The sequence below is a fragment of the Lagopus leucura genome, unplaced genomic scaffold (assembly GCF_019238085.1).
Source record: "Lagopus leucura isolate 7727_CA_CO unplaced genomic scaffold, USGS_WTPT01 Super-Scaffold_100001, whole genome shotgun sequence".
Classification (NCBI taxonomy): Eukaryota; Metazoa; Chordata; class Aves; order Galliformes; family Phasianidae; genus Lagopus; species Lagopus leucura.
In genome coordinates, this window is record NW_024962262.1 from 98606792 (window position 1) to 98625909 (window position 19118).

Sequence of the window (19118 nt, forward strand, 5' to 3'; positions counted from 1 at the left end):
CCTGGGGCCAGCAGGTTGAAGCAAACATTGTGGAGTGGGAGGTGCTGGAGGGTCACTGCAGTCCCACGCGTGTGCTTCAATGTGCTCCTGAGTGTTCGTGTCCATGCAGGCAGACATTTTGGTGCGTTCTACAGAGTGTCCATCTGGTCAGAAAGGTGTGTGAGTACACACGCCCCCCAGGTGGGGCTTGGGATCCAAACAGCCTGCTGTTCCCTAGAGCTCAGGGGTCTGTGTGGGAGCCAGGGGAGCTCGTCCTTTGCAGGGAGCAGGAAGGTGGCTCCGCAGGTTCTCAGAGGCTGTGGAAAGAAAGCAGTGGAGCAGGAAGGAAAATTAAGGGGGAGAGAAAGAGACAAAGAAAGAAAGCATCGTTAGTGTCAGAGGAATAATTCTTACTTGTTTTGCAAACCTTTCCAAGACACAAACCTCACAGAGCTCGCCATTACTTTTCCTCCTCCCCCTCCCCTGTTAAATTAGCATGCAAAACCATGTAATTCTTCCACACACAATAAATCAGAAAATGTTATCCAAGCACACCGAGGCAGCAAAACCAAAGCTTTTCCAAGCACCTTCTGTGATACCACTGGAACAAAGCCCACAGCTCCTTTAGTTCTGCTCGCAAAGCAGGTGTAAAAATTCCTACTAACGTAGACACCAGGCTACAGCCCATTGAGCACCCATCCATTTTGGCCACCCAAGAGAAAGCCAGCTCACAGATGCAAAACTAAGTAGCAGCAGCTACGCATCTTGCAAGCATTTATAGAACAAGCCAGAGCGAATGCAATATGGAAGGGGGAAAAGGCAGGTGGCTTCTGGTTGTATCAATTTTCATTCAGGGATTAAAGCTTTGTTTGCTAGGGAACACTGGGCTATACAGCAGTATGCTGCTAAAGCAAGTTTTGAACAGAACCCTTGAACCTGTCTCTTCTAAACAGACGAATTACTGAAACAGCTGTTCTCCTGAAAAAGCATGTGTTCTTCAGTAGGATAACACAGTCTGTTTGCTCGCAAGCAGAAATTCTCTCAAGGACTAGATGATAAGTCCAATAGGACAACACATCTCACAGAAACAGCCTCAAGGTGCAAGGAGGAGGTTTAGGTTGGACATCAGGAAGAAATTCTTCACAGAGATGGTGACCAGGGATTGGAAGAGGCTGTCCAGAGCAGTGGAGTTCCACTCCTGAAGGTATCTAAGAGATACGCAGATGTGGAACTAAGAGATGTGGTTTAGTGATGAGATTCAGTAGATCACACTGACTGTTGGACTTCATGACCTTGCAGGTCTTTTCCAACTGAGATCTATGGACATTCAAAAATCACTGTAGTCATTCAGAAATTGTGTCCTGCATTGTGGCATAGCAAGGTGGCAATATCAATGAAAAGAAAGGTGATTTGCAGAAGCACTCCAGCAAGAAGAATTTAGAGAACCAGAAGGTAATTACCCAGGCTGGAAGCTGCTCAGGAGACAGATGAGAGCTCAGGACATGGGAAAGCCCCAGGAAAGCTCTGAGACCACAGCTATTGCATACTCAAGCAAGGATGCTGTGGGGACTATCCCTGTTTACTGTTTTCACCATTTCTAAGACAGAAGTTACAAAAGTGCTTGTTCCCAGCCAGGAGGGAAAACAGCAGCTCCTCTCTAGCACTACCTTTTGCTGTTAAGTGCTCAGGTCATGGTGGAACAATGTCCTGGTGTGACAATTGACAAAAGGAAGACCATCCCCCTCCTCCACTCCAAATACAGGCCTCTGGAACATTCGGGCTTCTATCACAGGTCTCTACTCCAAATATCAACCCATGCTGACATTGCCTCTGTCCCAAGATCTAGAAAGACAAGAGCTTCCAAATGTTTTAAGAGGACTTTGTGACAGAATATGGACCTTTGTGTTGCATCCCATGAACTTTCCCTAATGCAGATGTAAACAAGCACCTTTTGCACGCATGTTCACAGTATCATCTTATGCCAAATACAGTTGGCTGAAAGGTTCAATTGAAGAAAAGCTGTGGTATTCCTTGCCTCCATCACTTCCTTTCTTAATTTTTTTTTAATTGCATTTGAAATTCTGATTTTACTGAGCTTCATCTACCAGGAGAATTCTGCCAGTGACCTGAGAATGGATATCCTAGCGCTGAGAAAACAACATACAAGCACAGACAAAGTGCCCATTTACAGCACTGACTGCATTTATTTTTGATTGCATCTATGCAACAGAAATGCCTGACAGTTAAGAGAATGACTGTCTCATAACTGATTCATGTTCCTGCTTCTCCAAGTAAGGACTGAAAAAGCTTCAAGTTTGTACCTCCAGCAGCCTACAGCCTAACTGTCAAATTAGGAGAACTCCTAAGCTAGAAAATAAATAAGGATTTTATTTTATTTTTTTTTTCTGTGAACCATTTTTTTTTTAAACTAAGCAAAACTCTTGCTGATTTGTTTTATTTAAATCCAATTCAAGGACAACCAAACACACTTGTTCCTCTCCTGGCTAGCTCCATCATATCCCAGATTTCAAGTCAGTAGATGTGGAAATGCAGGAACAGGCACATGGCTTAATTCAAAGCAGAATGGTATTGGACAGGAAGATCTTCCAGCTCCACTGCTTTCAAAACTCTTTTTAACTTTCTTGCAGACTCAGCTTGGACTCATGCAGTGGTCACTTCTAGGACAAAAATCCCAGCTCTGTGCTTAGAGTCTGGCAACCGGCTGCCAGAAAGCAGCATTTCAAGACAGCAGGAATGCACATTTGGAGACTGCAGCTGGTGTGCAGCAGCTGGCTAAATGTAGCTCAGCATAGAATTTATCTCTCAGTCACTTGTATGTGAATTTCAAGTATGAGCCACTCTACCAGGTATTTCTGTTCGCCTGTACTGCCCCAATGTCCCCAAGCCCAGCAATTTCCTTCCCCAAGAGCAAGGAGCTGGCATTTTGGAGAGGAGCATCTTATTCCCACTTACCAGAAAGTAGAGCTTGGGGCATGTAAAAACAACATTTTACATTTGGCCTTCTGCGGTGCAGGGTCATTGGAGACTTTGAACAATGCACAGTGCTCCCCACTATCCATCCACATTAAGACCTAGAGGTGGTTTTACTTGTGCTGTCCTCACTGAGGTTGTCAGCTCCCTTACCTGTATTTACCCTCCTCAGTTCCATACCAGAGTATCTCCAGTCACAGCTCTACCTCACACAAGCAGGCTAATCCCATGCTGTCCTTGCAGATACCCATACATCCCACTAACCTGGATGTCATTATAGTGCCTCTGCCTCCGCAGGGGGATGGAGAGGACAAGGCAGGGAGGAGCTTCCTATGAGCTGGTGACCAGTCCTTACACCCCACTGTGTGCCTGTTGCCTGTAATTAAGCTTTTACCTCCTCCTGCTTAAAACCATGCAGGTCAAGGACATCTCCTTGAGTTCTCTGTATCAGCTGGCAAAAAAATGCTGCCAAGCGCAGCAGACCTCACAGCAGTATCACAGTCCTTCCCAGCACCATGATGACCAAGCAGGTGCACCTGACAATCATAAGGTACATTTGTGGTGATTTCCTTGGGGAAAAAGAGGGCTATGTAGTGTGGGTTTATACCTACTTGTATGCTAACCTCCATAACAGGAGAGCAAGGCATCCTGTGCTGGTAGTGGGAAGCCACCAGGAGGGAACTGGTAAGGCCAAGCAGCCACCATCTTCTGCTCTGCTTTTAGGCTGCTGTACCTCTGCCCCTGGGGACCTCAGGGGAGCCACCTGCACTTTTCCTTACCTCTGTGGCAAGCAAGGGCAAGAGGCTGGGGAATTACTTGCTGCCACTGGTGGGTACTTACGCAGGGGTGCCACGTGGGGTGACGCATGCCCGTGCAGGGAGCACCCTCACTTCATATACTCCCCTTCGCTCACATAGTCCATAAATGACCCTGGTAACTCAGCAAAATCTTCCAAGACAAGACTGGTGGAGTCCTCACCCAGCAGGTCGCTCTCAGCCCGGGAGGACCGAGGGCGTGAAGCAGGAGGTGGTGGTGGCGGAGGCTGTGGAGGGGGTTCCAAGGCCCCGTCCAGCCCATGTTCAGGCTGTGGTGAGCGCGGCAGCTCCTCGGCCTCCTCCAGCTCCCCCTCTGAGGAGGCCGGGCCCAGGACATGGTAGAGGCTGGGCAAGCGGATGTCAAAGCGGAGACCAAACTTGGCGAAGAGCTTCTCATTGAGGGAGTAGAGCTTCTCTGAGATGTCATAGCCCAAGTGGGAGGAGAAGAGGCGGGCAATGTAGCGGTCCTTCCTCAGGAGGAGGTACAGCCGCCGCCTTGGCCAGGTGATGTAGCTGCAGTCAGTTTCAGCTGTCAGTGTGACCTGTGGGGCAACAAGGGAGTCATTATAGCCATTTTTTACACTAGCTTTAAGACCAGGCTAACAATAATTTTAAAATATACAACACATGACCATATATTGCAATAAATATAATAATAAAACGTAAGAGACATATGCAGGGTGAAATACCCTTGGGCCAGAGAAGAACATCTGAATGTAATGGAGACCCAGGCATGCAAACAAGCATTGGAACCAAAATATCCCGGGGGCTCCCTTTCACTCCATACACAGGGGTCTCCTTGGCCAGTCACCGTGGCAGAGGGCCATTGGGAAGCTGAACATGGCTTGGCTGCAAGTGTGTGTCCTTGGGATTGATACCTAACACTGCTGCCATGCAAGCAGCTGCCCTATGAAAGAAATACAGGACCTAATAGCTGAGAACTTCCCCAGGACAAGGTTAGCGAGAGTATGGGTCACACAGAAACTGCAGTGAGAAGAATCTCATTTTCCTAACCAATTTCTGGCACTGCCTCTCCTTTCTATAAGGATCTATCTCTACTTTCATAAGGTAACAAGGGATTAGGTGAACTGCAACAACAAAACCTGGTTAGATTTTCTCCTAACCAGGGCAACATGACAGGATTTGTTCATGAACCTCTGGCATCATCAGAGCTTCTGGGAAAATGAGCCAGCCACAAAACCCAACTCCTCCAGGCACTGGAAGCCAGCAGCTCAGCAGCAGTGTGGAAGAAGATGTGGCCAAAGCAGAAGGCATGAGAAAAAGTGGAGTAAGTCAGGCTCTTGCCACTTCTCAGAGATCCTAGAACTGCTCAACCCAGACAGCCACAGGGGGAAACGTGGGCAAGAAAAGCCTTCCATGTCCTCTTCCAGCAAAGGTCCAGAGTCAAATATGCATTTTTCTACCCAAGTGACTGTAGTGCTGGAAAAGGTTGAGATGAGATAGTCTTATCAGTGACGCAGATAAGAGGAACTAGTGGGTCTAACACTTGTCCGAGATAGCATGTTCCCACAGGCATGAAGAACAATGTTCTACCAAGAACATTACCATCAAACCAGACCTGATGAATTTCGGTCTCATGCAGCCTGATAATTCTTCATTCTCCTTAGTGAGCAGACAAGGATTTAGGCATTTCTAGCATGCTGCTGCAGCCTTTCCCCACCCAGACCAACACCACCTATCCCAGTGCCCTGGTGCAACTGATCTCCCTGACCAGGAGCTCTAGGAACATTCGGTTTCACAGAAATTAGCTCAGAAAGCACTGCAGATGCCTGTGCAGATGTTTCCTGCCTTAGATGAACCTTTTCCCTCAGGGAACAACAGTATTGCTCTCTCTTATGAACTCTTACTCAAATAGAACTCAGGAGTGGATTGAAGCCTGGTGCAGAACACAAAATACCTCCACCTCTGGCACAGCCATGCTGTCGTTACTCTTCATCCACCTCAGTACCTTGGCCTGACATCTCAATTTTTGTTAACAAGCTGTATCCTATGCCACCCTCACAGGGTCAGCCATGCCCTGCTGCTCCTTCTCTGGTACGATTTTGATGATCAGTGATGGCAGAGGTCTCAGAACCAGTCACCATGACCTCCCCCTCACGGTAACCTGGACAAATTCAGACCTGAGGAAAGCAGGTATGGGGAGCTGCCTTGGCTTAACCAAGTCTGAACACGGCTGTCCCCATAAGAGCATAATTCCCTCATGACTGTCCCACCCTCCTCATAGATTAGTAAAGCCCCTCCTCATATGCCCCAACTGGCACACACTAGATTGACATCCTGATGGCTATCAGCCAACCCCATAGGTTAAAGGCGGAGAGATATGGGCTTGCATAATCTCCTCCAGAAGGAAAGCCAAACAACAAATACTGTGGTGTTGACAGCAAGAGCAAAACCCTCTCAATTGCTGCAAATAACAATCGCTCTGGTCTCTCAGCAAGAGATTCCTCTGCTCAGAAAGGACCATATTCAGGCGTGAATCATCCTTTCTGCTTCTCCACCCCAATTAGATGCCATCCTGCCACAGAATAATGCAGCCCACTGGGCGAACATTTCAGTGTTGGTTTAAGGGAGCATTCTGACAGCAGCGATCCAGCGACCCAAGGCCTCCCCGCCTGCTGAACCGTGCCTGGCATTGCTGCTGGCTGGCTGTGGGAAACCAGGAGTGAGCCTGGGTGACACTCAGGGTTACCTGGAACGTTCCTTCCTCGGAAGGCCGTAGTGACTCCCATTCTGGAGAGTCCAGGAACTGGTATGGAAAGATGTAGTGGAGGAACTGCCCATCCTGGCTCACACGGACCCTGCAGGTACAGGCAAGATGCACAGGCTTAGATTGCAAAGCAGATATCCCACGAAATTGATCACACACAGCCAGTCCCACCTGCAAGGAGAGGCCTCATGTGTGTCCCACAGCCTACCAAAGACTGCTGCAAACGCTCTGGCCTTTGGGGTTGTCTCTCTTTTTCTCAGTGGAAAATGAGATTCACTGCCACTGCCCTGCTCTCCACCTGTTTAATTTTTACTGCATACCCAGCCCTCACAGGTGCAATGCCAGTCCTAAAACAGGACTTCTCAGTCAACAGGACTGCTGCTGTTCAAGTACTTCTCAGCCTGACCATACCTCTTTCTACCTGCATCTTCCCACTTTCCTTTGAGTTGCATGAGGGCAGGCAATCCTCACCTCCATGCTGCACAGTCCTCTCCAAAAATCACACTGGCATCGTGCTGCAATCTCATAGTTTGCTGCATATTCAATCTTGCAGCCTCTTGCCTTCCAAGCATGCACTGCCTGGGAAGGTCAAGGACTGCAAAACTTTCTGTTCCAGGCACATCCTGTGATTCTAGACCACCTTATCTTGTTATTATTCCATTCCAGAGAGGGTATCAGAAGAGCAACAGTGCTCTGCAGGGTCAGCCACAGCCTCATAAGGTAACAGGGTGGGTAGCAAGAAATGCAAATCCAATCCCATCTCCATAGAGCATCCCATAGCAAGATGCATACTTCCCACAGCAAAAGAGAGCAGAACAATCCCACCAGTGCTGGCTATACTGCACATTGCAGCATTTCGTGCTCACAGAGCAGCAGCAGGTGACCCAGTGCAAGGCAAGGCAGCTCTCCCCAGAAATGTTATTTGCAGGTCTGGTACGCTTCAAAGGAGGATGCTCAGCCTGGAGTTTGGTAAGAAGGGCATCCAGTAGAAATACACATATCCAATTTCCTCCCAGTACATTGCCTAGGTTGGTAGTCCCCGCTCTTAACACATCCTCCAGAAATGTCCAAACATACAAGAAAAAGCAAGGACAACCCTTCTTCATGCATCGTCTCACCTCCACTGCAGTAGACCACAAGTTCCAGGTGATGCTGAATTCATCTTCCCAAACGAAAATCCTTGTGAGACACTTACAGGTCTCTTTCCTTTTTTACTCTCTCTTGACATTAATGCTGAGTACCTGGCAGCAGTTAATATCACTACTATTTTCTGTATTTAGATTGTGAAAATTGGAAAAGAGATATGATCATGGGATTGTGCCACAGGCTCTAGGGTAAACAAATGCCAGTACCTCATCAGCACTTTTCGCCCTACAGTCAACCCCCCCAGTAAGTAAATAGCAAATTAACATAGCTTGAAGGCAAACAGCTACAACCATCTACAGGTCCTCCTTGATGGTCCAAAGAAACAGCATGACAATACGAAAAAGGAAAGGGGCCTGCTGAGGTGAGATGGATTTGACAAAATGACCCTCAAAGTGGAAAAACAGAGCCTTGAAGGTTCAGGAAATGGGGATGGAGCTCTCCCTTAATGCTGCTGGCCAGGGCAGCAGGTGAACCAAAGACTCTTGCTTGGCATACTCAGTCACCCACAGCACAGAGCCATTTCTGGAACCCACAGAGAACACAAGTTCAGACACACTTCCAGCTCTCATGGCTCCAGGTCTACTCCCACTAGAAATAAAATCACTTTAAAAAGACAAAGAAAGAGGCAAGGATCCCCCCAAGGGTCCCCCCCATGTTATCATAAGCACAGCTTTGCTGGCTGTGTATCATTACCTGAAATATTTTTATATATAGAAAAAGCCCAAAGGCAAATTGAAAAGAAAAAAAATATCAGCAAAAGCAGCAGGCAGACGTATATCACAAAGCCCTTTCAGAGGAAGGAAATAATCACCACCCCAGTTAGTACAGAGGGAGAAAACTACCAACAGCAGCCTCAGTGCTTTGCTGTGGGCCTGCTGGGAACCAGGAGAGTTTTACCTGCCAGACAGCAGCAAGGAGAGCCGGTCGATGGGCGTCTTGCCCTCCACTGCGTAATTCTGGTCTCGGACTAATGATTGCACTTGCTCTTCACAGCACTTCACAATTTCTCTGTAGACTTCCAGGGGCACCTGCAAGGGCAGGTACATGGCCTTGTAGAGAAGCTCAAACTCTTCGGGGACGGTGTCTCTGCGGAGTCGGTAAGCCAGGTGAGCCAGCTGCAGCACGCAGGTGAGGACAAGCAGCACATTCCAGACTAAGATGTCAAGGCCACAGGTGCTCAGCCAGCCCCACAGAGCATAGCAGAAGTAGCCCGGGGCCAGGAGGCCAAAAATGTAGATGGACCCAAAGATGCCGCTGCCACCCATGTAGCCTAGGAGGACGATACAGCTGGCCAGATGGTAGGCCGCTCCCTCCATGTACTCCTTCCAGGCATAGCAGGCAGGAGGCTGGAGGACAGCTTGGTCCCAGGAGGGGCTGCTGGTGCTCATCCTGCCCCGGCCGGCTGGAGTTAAAAAGCAATTGTCATATGCAAAGAGTGCAGAGGTCTGAAAGCAGAGCTGCTGGGTGGCTGTTCCTCCTCCTACTCCTCAGTGCCGGCTGGTCCCTTAGCAGTGCACTTCACAGCAACATGTTAAAGCTCTGCCAGATGTTTTCACTACCGAAAAATCCCCAAAGAGCTCACTTTTTCTCTTTGTGGCTCACAAATCAGGCTGGCCCTCTCCCTAGCCGCACCAAAGAAAAGCAGATCTGGCAAAACAGAAGCTGAAAAAACTCAGGCAAAGAGAAAGCAGAGGCCATTAGCTGGAAAACTCTGAGCCCAGTTAGAGATCTGGTTGCAACGCTCCTGTCGCCAGCCCTCTGGCAGTGAAAATGAGCCCGCGAGAGAGCGGCAGGGAGGGCAGGGTTGGATTTGGTACGTCTATCACTTGGCAGCGGCGAGGAGAGGGACCCCAGAGGGATAACCATGTTTGGAATTGAAATCCAAGGAGCAAAAGCAGCAAGGGAATGGAGAACAGGCACGCACCCGCCACTTAACATAACTCAGGCACCCAGATAAGTCCAGTGCAATGAGGGGAAAGGAGAGGCAGAGCAACGGGCTTTATCACTGAGAACTCCAGGCATCTGCAGGGCTCAGCACTGCTCTGTGCTCTTACAAGAGAGTGACCCTCACACAGAACAAAAAAGGAGAAAGGTTGTCTCCTTCTCCTGCTGCAACAGGCAGCGGTGCCAGAATTTCAGCAGAAGAGAGGCAGTTCCATAGAATGTTATTTTCCAGCAATGGGCTCTGCAACACAGCCTCTCCATGGGCAGAGCATTTCAGACCTAGAGGCTTGAGGTGTAGCACCAGAGCACATTTGTGAGTGCAAGGGACAGAGCTAAAGATATTGAGCGGCTGGGACTCAGCTTTATCAGTTGTGAAGAGGAGATTATATTGCCTAAAAGTTCCATGCATTTGGAAGCATGCTTTGCAGGGACATCCTGAGTGAGGATTCTTTCACCTCACAACTAACAGGCCTGTGTTGTCAGCCATGGCTAAGATGTGTAAATGCAGCTTTTCCCCTGCTTCGAGTAACACGTTATCAGTCACACCGACAGGATCCACCCCACTGCCAGGAAGCAGTAACATTTCAGGCATTGACGCAACCGGCATGGTCAGTCAACAGTATGAAGTCAGCCTGCATGGGTCAGTGGGGTAGGGATAGGGTTTCCAAGGGTGGTTGTGTTTCAGGACGAGCTTGCAGCTGCCCTGCCTAACATGCCATTCCCATTGGCATCATTCATTTAAAGAAACAAAATCAGCTCTGCCACTAATAGCCCTCTAGGATAACACTATCAACTGGGTGAGGCACAAGGAATGCTTCATGAAGCCTTAAAGAACATATCATAGTCTCAGCCAGCACAACTGCAGTGACTTTAAGTGCAACACAGTGCTGTACTATTCCTGAGTAGCAAAGGTATCTTGACCAGTTGCAACATGTTAAGGAAATAACACAAATAAAGCTTTGTCCAGAGGATGAGTACAGTCCACCCAGAAACATGCTCCTGTTAAGGGTGAAGTGATACAGGGAAACTTGTCTCCAGTGGTCCCTTACTTAAGAGAGAAATTCTACCAACTGAAGCATAACGAAGCTCATCTGCAAGAGGTATCTTTGGCTTCTCTGCAGGGAGGGAAGGATAATCTTACAGCCAAAGCACTACAACAACAATACTGAGAACCAAGTTCTGTTTTCCCCATCGTTGTCACGTTCATGATAGACAAGCTGTTGATGAGAGCAACTACCTTAAGGTCTCTGCAAAACCAATATTACAAGGAACACTTTTTTCAGGGGAGGCTGGCATTTGATATAAAGGGGAACTGGGATATCAAGACTGGAAAGACTTAAGATACGTTGCATAAGATATGCAAGATAAAAATGAACTGCTGCAGACAACAATGCTATGTTTGAAGAAAATTCAAAACTATGTTTGAAGAAACATTCTGAAAAGCAAAGTTGCAGTAAGATTACCTTTAGGTTTGCCCCACCTGAATAATGGGTTCACTTCAGGGTCCAGCTTCAACACAGTTTGTTAAGGACCTCCCAGCTCTTCCTTTTCTTTCTGGTGGATCCCATTCCTGCATGTAACCTCGGGTCATAATTTCTCCTGCCTTTCCATACTATCAAAAAACTTCTGCAGTACTATCAATGAAAGAGACCGAAAAAGAGAAAAAGTTACACAGTTTACCTCGGGTAATTTCTTGAACTAAGAGACTCAGGTTACACAAAGTTAACTACTCCTTAGGACAAAGAAAGTGCTGCCCCTGATATCTTCCAGGACACATCTCGCTTAGAAAAAAAACACTGATGTCATTAAGTGCAGCCATTGGGATTGCAGGAAACATAACCCAGAGCTGGATTTCTTTACAGTACTGGGAGAGTCAGTTGGGGTCAAACCCTGACTGTTTATACTAGTACTGTAATGATACCGAATGAAGAGTCCTGAATGGCAATGTGCAAGAGTGTCTGAGCTGCTGAGGTTGCTTCAAGCATTTGTTTGGATCCGTGCTTGTGGAGGCGTCTGGCAACCACCGCAAAATGACTGAAACACCAAGGCCCAGACCTTGCTTTCTGCCCTAAAAATACAGTGACCATCTTCACAGCATGTTCAGTTTTCTATCCAACAAGAGTTTAAAGAACTCTCTTAGTTTTCTGAAAAGAGATTTTATTCTAATGCATTGTCTAGAATTGGAAGACATGCCTTATCATCTAGAGATGCTGAGGTTCACCCAAGCTGAGAGTGCACAAGCCAATACTGACTCAAGTGGAAAAGCTGAACAAACATTCAAAGGGAGATATCAAGATCAAAACAATTTGGAATCAAGAGAGTAAATAATAAGATACTTGAGCAGCATCAAAACTCTTCACTGGAAGAAGACACATAGGCATTACAACAAAATGATGATGTGAGAAAGAAAAATACATGTCAAGCTCTTCAGCTCTGAAATCAGCAGCATGTAAATGACTTCTCACCTATAATGAACTCATTCAGTAGCACTTCAGTAACAGGTGATGACGCAAACCAGGTGCACGATATGTTTGGCAAATAAATCCGTGTACTTAGTATTGTCCTTGAGAGCAGCCCCACACCAAGAGATTATCAGTCTCAGATCCCGCAGCAGCTACACAACTGGTTATTTTCCACAGGATGTATACAGGCTCACTAGTGACCCCGTAACCTGAAAAGCAGTCTAATCACCTGAGTTGTGGACACTAATACCTGGATGGCCTAAAGTCAGAGAGGGAATAGTTAGACAATTGTTTTAAATTTACTATGTAGCGCATTACCGACAACACTCTGCAAAACATACAGGAAACAGCTGGGAAAGGTCTCAAGACTGCTTCAGACAAGCTCAATCAAATGAGGTCAATTGCAAATGTACAAAGATAACTCGCACTATATTTAGTTGAACTACTACTATACAGTTCAACCATATTTCCTGCTCCTGCTTTATTTCATGTCCCTGCAGCTACACTAACCATCATGTGCAGAATAGGGTATGCCATCAGTCCCCCCTCCATTCAGACTTTGAATCCACCCCGTAAGAATCTTGTAGCAATAACAATGCAAGCCTCTCAGCAAGATTTGACTGCAAGGCAATTGTTGCTTTTGAGTATACAGCTGTCCAGAATCTTTTCAGCACCTGCTGCACGCTAGCATTGCAGCTCCCCAACAAGCCTCAACATGACTTTGCTGAAAGCAGTAACACAATATCACTAGCATGATTTCTCAATTTGCATCAGGTGGAAAACCCACACTGAAGACCCACCTGTTCAACCACTGGTCTGATTGACTGATCCCTGTTCGCATTTCAATTAAAGCTTTCCTCACACTCTCCATTTCTATAGCTGTGTTTTGAATAACTACTGCCATTTTTTCCCTTAACTTTTTACAGAAAACAAACAAAAACCAGAAGTCAGGATCACTGGTCATTTTTAGACTTTTATTAAGAGGGAAAAATATATATTTTCTATACCAGCAATAAAGAGGTAACAGTGGAAAAGCTGCAGATGTGATACACAGTTTACCATTAAAGACTCTTTATAAATAGGTTCTTTTTTCATATTCGTTCTTTGAAGCGACTTCCAGAAATAATTTATTTTTCAGCCTTCCAGTACACCAATCACACAACAGTCATCATCTAGAAAAGGGAGGAAAGACAGCTCCATTACACATGGATTCCCACAGCATATCAAGGGACAGTTTAACTGTCTCCAGACATTAAGAGAATTGTAAACAAACAGCCCTACTCTGTTTCTAAACTGGCTCCAGAGTTACTTTCTGAACTCCAGAGTGAGGTATGTCCATTTCCAAAGAATATGAGACAAAAACAGGTTTTCCTCTGTATGTGACTTTTTGCATTTGGGTGAAGGAGGGGCATGAACTAAACACAGTCCTATCATTAGAAATCTAAATTGAACTCTGGCTTTTTTTTTTTTTTTTTTTTATGAGAACAGATGCAGAGTCAAACTTCACTATTCAAGAGCCACTCACAAGGGCTCTGAGCTCCCAGAAGCCTCTGCCATCCTCAAAAGGAGAGCAGCAGTTACTCCAGGGTCAATGAGGTTTACCTGGCTTTCCTTCTTTTAGGAAAGATTTGCCCTTTGTCATCATGGACAGTACCCTGTACCTCCCAATGGCACCAGCTGAGACAACAGAATACTTTAGAGGCAGAAAACAAGCAACGAGTGCATTTCTGTAGGCTATACTCACCACACACATCATCTTGCTCATCCCGCTCATATCTTGAAGCCCAGAGCTCTCATACATTCTTTGTGAGCTTCAATTAAGTGCCCGCAATTTTCTTCCCCCTTCTCAATGATGCTGCAAAACAAAAAGATTTCCAAGGCTCAGCAACAAAATATTATCTAACTATTAGTCAAAACCACACAGATGCCAAGCTACTGAGGGCAAATAGAAGTGAATAAATAACAATTAAGCTCCAGAGATTTTTTTTTGCCTATCGTGTCTAGGGTAGCACTACCAGTGTCCACAATGAGCAGGTCTACTGGGATTTTATTATACAGTACATGGCTGTTGCTTCACTATGTTGGGTTGCTGATCTTGACAGCGAATTCTCAAATCACTCAGTAACGAGAGGGACAAAGTTTCTACAACACCAGACAGATTAGACTGGCTTTACCAATAAACAGTGGGTTAGTCCAGTTTCTGGTGGCTTTTAGGGATTCTGGGAAAAAAAAAAAAAAAAAAAAAAAAAAAAAAAAAAAAAAAAAAAAAAAGGAAAAAAAGTCCATCTACGTATTAAAAAAAAAACAAACACATTACCACACGTGGTAACTTCCGATATTACCCGTTCATCCCATTACCCGTTATGTATTCAAATAGTGGCCGGTCCCCGCTCTCCGTTACAGCAGGCCGCCATACATTAAGACCTACCGGCGTGCCCAGGCAACCCGAAGCCGCGCCAGGCCACTCACCAGGCGTCCCGCGCCTTCTTGGTCTCGGGACATGCGCAGCAAGGCTTCAGCGGCTTCTTCTCGTCCCGCGCCTCCCCGGCGCCCTTGGAGTCGCAGCTGGCGGCCGCTACAGTCGACATGGCGAACGGCTCACGGCTGTCACGGCCTACTGAAGACAGGAGACCTGCAGCGAGCTTGGCTTCCGGGACGAGCCTCGCCTCACTGCGCCTGCGCGCATAGCCCGTGGCATGCCGGGAAAGGTAGTTCCTAGGCCTGTGTGCCTCTGCATGGGAGTCGCGCATGCGCGATGAGCCCTCATGATGTTCCGCCCCGTCTTTTCAGAGCTGTGCTTCCTAGGCTTGTGTCTGAAACGGGGCAGCTCCATTCTTGTGCTACACTCAGCTCCTTGCAACACGGTTTTCCAGATGGCCAAAGCTCCTCATTTTAATCCCATCAGAGATGAGGCATTTCCTGCCGCCCTGTGCCTATGCAACTCCTCCAAACGCAGGCTCCTGAGGAGGCTGCTTCCTGCCTCTGGAATGGTGTCACGCACCACTCACTCACCTCATTGACCACCTGTTTAATTACCTGCCGATCTCAGCAGCCTGTCCCCAGCTACCCATCTGTGGCTGATGAGGGTGTTCAGGATGGCTCACAGAATCATAGAATTGCTCAGATTCGGAAAGACTTTAAAGATCATCAAGTTCGATCACAACCTAACCATACTGCCCTAACAACCCCTTGCAAATCATGTCATAGAATCACAGAATGGCCTGGGTTGAAAAGGACCACAATGATCATCTAGTTTCACCCCCCCCTGCTATGTGCACAGTCGCCAACCACCAGACCAGGCTGCCCAGAGCCACATCCAGCCTGGCCTTGAATGCCTCCTTGGGCAACCTGTTCCAGTGTGTCACCACCCTCTGTGTAATAAACTTCCTCTTAATATCTAACCTAAACCTCCCCTGTTTCAGTTTAAAACCATTCCCCCTTGTCCTATCACTATCCATCTCATATACAGCCATTCCCCCTCCTGTGTATAAGCTCCCTTCAAGTACTGGAAGGCCACAATGAGGTCTCCCCAGAGCCTTCTGTACTCCACCTAAAAGTATTGGTGCTCCCCCTAAATATCTTACTTTTTATTTTTTCAAGCTCTTAGTCCCTAAGCGCCACATCCAAATCATTTTTAAACGCATTCAGGGTGGTGATTCAACCACCTCCCCGTGCCCAACTGGTTCAGCACACAGGCACTGTGAGGCCATGCACCCTGGTGTGATAGGTTGTGATTGGAAGAAGTAAATACACAATATGTTTTAGTAGCACATTTTTAGAAATAGAGCCGTTGCATTGTTGTATTATGTGATTAGCAACTTGCTTGCAAAACTGTAATAGCATTTAGATGTTGTGAATGGTTATGGATGTAGCATTATAGACTAGGAAGCATGTTGTAAGGCTATTTTCTTTTAACAAGAGACCTGCAGCAAAAGAAACACAATAATGAAAAGACATGAGTAGGCTTATCAGACATCAAAAGAAGCTAGGTCTTTCACACAAGGCCATATTGTCTCACTTTGGGTGTAGATTGGGATGCAAGAGGCAGACATCAAGATACTCCCCTCTATCCTCCTTATTTTCCAACACCCCGGTATATTTCATTTAAAGACAGGCTGCCAAACTTATCTCTATCCAAGGACAAGCAGAAGTTAAGAAACAATGGTTGAAATGCTGAGTGAGCAAATGTTCTGATTTTGGTACCTATAAATTACTTATAATAGGCATTTTACTGAGCACACAGCAATGAAAGTTCATCTAGAGGACAAGCATGGAAGACCATTGGCTGAAGCAAAAGTCTGTCTGTTGAACTGTCATGATGCTAAAGGGATGCTAGACAGTAGAAGAGACCATGGAATAGAAGACTGGAAACCTCATCAATCACTACCTGAGATAGGCATGTATGTGTTAATTATCTAGCAGATTAATGGTAACAAAACTTTGCCATTCAGTTTCTTAGCTTTGTTTCTTCAGTTCAGTTGGAAGATGCACAGGTTCTGTATGTTGACCAGGATATGCTTTTCCTAAATCCATGCAAACATCCTGCAGGTGGAGCTGAGATAGAAACTCTTATTGAAAGGTTGCACCAACTCCAAAGCAGTGCCTTGCTATTGTTTTGTTTGTTTGTTTAACATATTGTGTGTTTTCCTTTCAAATTAACTAGCTTTGTCTTTTCTTCTTATAGCTTTCTCTACTGTTTGCTATCCAAAGACCTAGCTCTGGAGGTAAAAACCTTGAAGAACCTGGGGTAAAAACCTCATGGGGATTTTCCAAATCTGTAAGCATCTTTTATTTAACAACATCTTCCAGCAGAATATTTGTAGTCTAGCTAGAGCTACAAAATGCCAAGTGAGATGGTGTGAAAATGTAGTTGTCTTCATTTTCTACACAAAGATACAAGCCTGGAGAAACATCTCTGTAACCAGCATACCATTTCAACCCTAGCAGCTTTCCAAGTTAAGGAGCAGCGCTGCTGTTTTGGCCATACTGCCTGTGTGGTAATGGTTTGCAAGAGATCACCCTGGAAGAGGGGATCACTTCTTGGTGGGATGAAGGGGCAAGAATTGGGAGAGAAGAAAAGGAACGGACATTTTACAACATGAAGTGCAGTCAAGACATTTTCATCCTGATTGTTCAAACCTGGAGTACAGGGCAGAGAGAAGACTACACTTTTTGTTTTCTGATGCTACCTTGTACACAAGGATGAATACTTAACTTAGTGCTTTTTGTTTTCCATTTGTCCTCTGTGTACTGACAGTGGCAGGTGAGTTATATTAAAGAATTTATATCAGAAAGCTGTTTTGTTAGAACAAGTTTATCCACAAGTCAAAGAAAAGCGTCTGAAGGCAACATGCAGAGATGAAACTGCTGGAAAATTGTCAGATCCAGTACCCAGGAAAGGAGATTCAGTGAAAGTCTCAGAGCCTCTGAAAGAGGTAATCAAAACAGGTGCTCCTCAATCTACTGCCTCACACTTGGTAGCCTGGCACTGGAAGAGAGAGCACAAGGAATACAGACAGTGCTGGGCATTTACAGCTCTTGGTTTAGAGGAGTAATGGGTGAACTGAGGGAGACTGCTCAGTTTCCATGGTGTTACAAATTATTTTCCTTGTACAACCTTTTATCAGAATTATAGAACATATTTCGGTGACTCATTATTTGTAAGCATCCCATTAGCAGTGTGGACTATGCTGTTGGCTTCTTGTATCTTCAGCTTCAGCCAATTAAAAACATTGTCTAAAAAAATGTACTTGTCTGTTAGACAGGGTCAAGAGGGCAGACTTTTCAAGGAACCTCAAAAATATATTTACATTCATTGTTAACGTTATGTAGGGTGAACCCCTATTCAATGTCAGCTGGAAGCAGCAGCCTGGACCAGACTGAGGTTTTCCAGGTTTCTCACACTTCTGATATACATGACATAAAAGGTGAATTTAGCAATGGAAAATCTGTGTGGTGAAGCAGAGATAAATGTATTTTGGTATTTTCCATGCAGTGTCTATTCTGGGATGTATTAACCCTTTACTGTCTTGAAAAAAAGACACCTATTTAATTCTGATCTAGAGAAGTATTTTTGTCTTTGACCTAGTGTAAGTATGAGACAGCCGCTGCCCCAGCAGCCCAATTACCCAATTAACCAGTGTCTAATTATCACACAAATTGTCTATATTTCTGGTTAACACTCAGTTATACATGCTACAAGAATGGGACTTCAAACATCAGAAAGGTGACATGCTGGGATAGAAGGAGCTTTGCTCTGATCTTGTACAATGGGAGAACTTAAGGTGATTAATTGTAACCCCTATAAATTTCAAACTCCATCTTTAAGTGAAGGTAACTGGTTCACTATACCTGAGCTAAAATCACCTCCAAAAGTGATGCTTCAGTCCTACCTCACTTTTTCAGCACTACAACATGAACCCTTTATGCAGGAATTCCATACCACATCACTTCACTGTCCCCTCTTGGGAGGGAGGCTGTATGGAAACAGCTTCATACTGGAAAGTGAGTTGTTAAAGAAACATGATTAGGGTGGAACCATGATTACTTTTAAGGCATTTCTGTCAGTTTAAATGCTGTATGAGTTGGGCATTAGTACTTCTTTTTCCATAAACTTAACTTACATTTTTGCTACAAATCTCTCCCCAGTTTGTGCTAAGATTACCATCACTTTAACGTTATGCCTCCTCATCTTTTCACTACCCTCAAAGCATATCCAGATATATTAGCAAGGATTAAGAATTTGCCATGGAACACTCTAAAAGTCAGATCAGTAAATTCAGTATGCAGTCACCATGGCAACATCACAAAAGAAGGAAGCTGGAATTTTGTACTCTCTACAGAGTTAACCACGGCAGCTGCTGATGTAGATATTCCCAAATAGGAAACCTCTTTCATTCTCTTTTCTCATGACTTGGAACAGTAGGGCCTAAACTTCTGCATAATCACTACAGAAATTGCCAAAAATCTCTGAATGTGAGCCCAAGCAATCAGACAGCTCAGCCACCATTAATACAGCACCCCATATGTGCATGTATGATCTCTGATCAGTTA

The 19118-nt window shown here is 45.7% G+C and overlaps 2 protein-coding genes across 3 annotated transcripts; both read right to left on the minus strand.

Moving 5' to 3' along the window:
* Window positions 1-5: 5 nt before the first annotated feature.
* Window positions 6-9452, minus strand: POPDC2 (popeye domain containing 2). Of its 2 annotated transcripts, none has more exons than XM_042866921.1 (4): window positions 8557-9452; window positions 6496-6604; window positions 3949-4327; window positions 6-296 (listed from the first exon to the last, which is right to left on the minus strand). In XM_042866921.1, exons 1-4 carry the CDS (start codon window positions 9045-9047, stop codon window positions 214-216), a joined length of 1062 nt encoding a protein of 353 aa, XP_042722855.1. In that variant the 5' UTR covers window positions 9048-9452; the 3' UTR covers window positions 6-213. The 2 variants fall into 2 exon arrangements, with proteins under 2 accessions (XP_042722855.1, XP_042722854.1); XM_042866920.1 differs by having other exon boundaries at window positions 208-296; window positions 3811-4327.
* A 3566-nt stretch (window positions 9453-13018) lies between these two features.
* On the minus strand, window positions 13019-14733 carry LOC122177807 (cytochrome c oxidase copper chaperone). Its single transcript, XM_042867529.1, has 3 exons — window positions 14535-14733; window positions 13810-13920; window positions 13019-13237 (listed from the first exon to the last, which is right to left on the minus strand). The coding sequence occupies exons 1-2, from the start codon at window positions 14651-14653 to the stop codon at window positions 13836-13838; spliced, it is 204 nt and encodes a 67-aa protein (XP_042723463.1). The 5' UTR covers window positions 14654-14733; the 3' UTR covers window positions 13019-13237; window positions 13810-13835.
* Window positions 14734-19118: the final 4385 nt, after the last annotated feature.

Bases quoted from the DNA above. Each gene is read 5' to 3' on its own strand.
- POPDC2 (XM_042866920.1), bottom strand. From the start codon at position 9,047: ATGAGCACCAGCAGCCCCTCCTGGGACCAAGCTGTCCTCCAGCCTCCT. The intron at 6,605-8,556 runs GTAAAACTCTCC...CTGTACCTGCAG, and splicing joins TCCTTGCTGCTGTCTGGCAG to GGTCCGTGTGAGCCAGGATG. The intron at 4,328-6,495 runs GTAACCCTGAGT...GTTGCCCCACAG, and splicing joins CCGAGGAAGGAACGTTCCAG to GTCACACTGACAGCTGAAAC.
- LOC122177807 (XM_042867529.1), bottom strand. From the start codon at position 14,653: ATGTCGACTGTAGCGGCCGCCAGCTGCGACTCCAAGGGCGCCGGGGAG. The intron at 13,921-14,534 runs GTGAGTGGCCTG...TTTGTTTTGCAG, and splicing joins AAGAAGGCGCGGGACGCCTG to CATCATTGAGAAGGGGGAAG.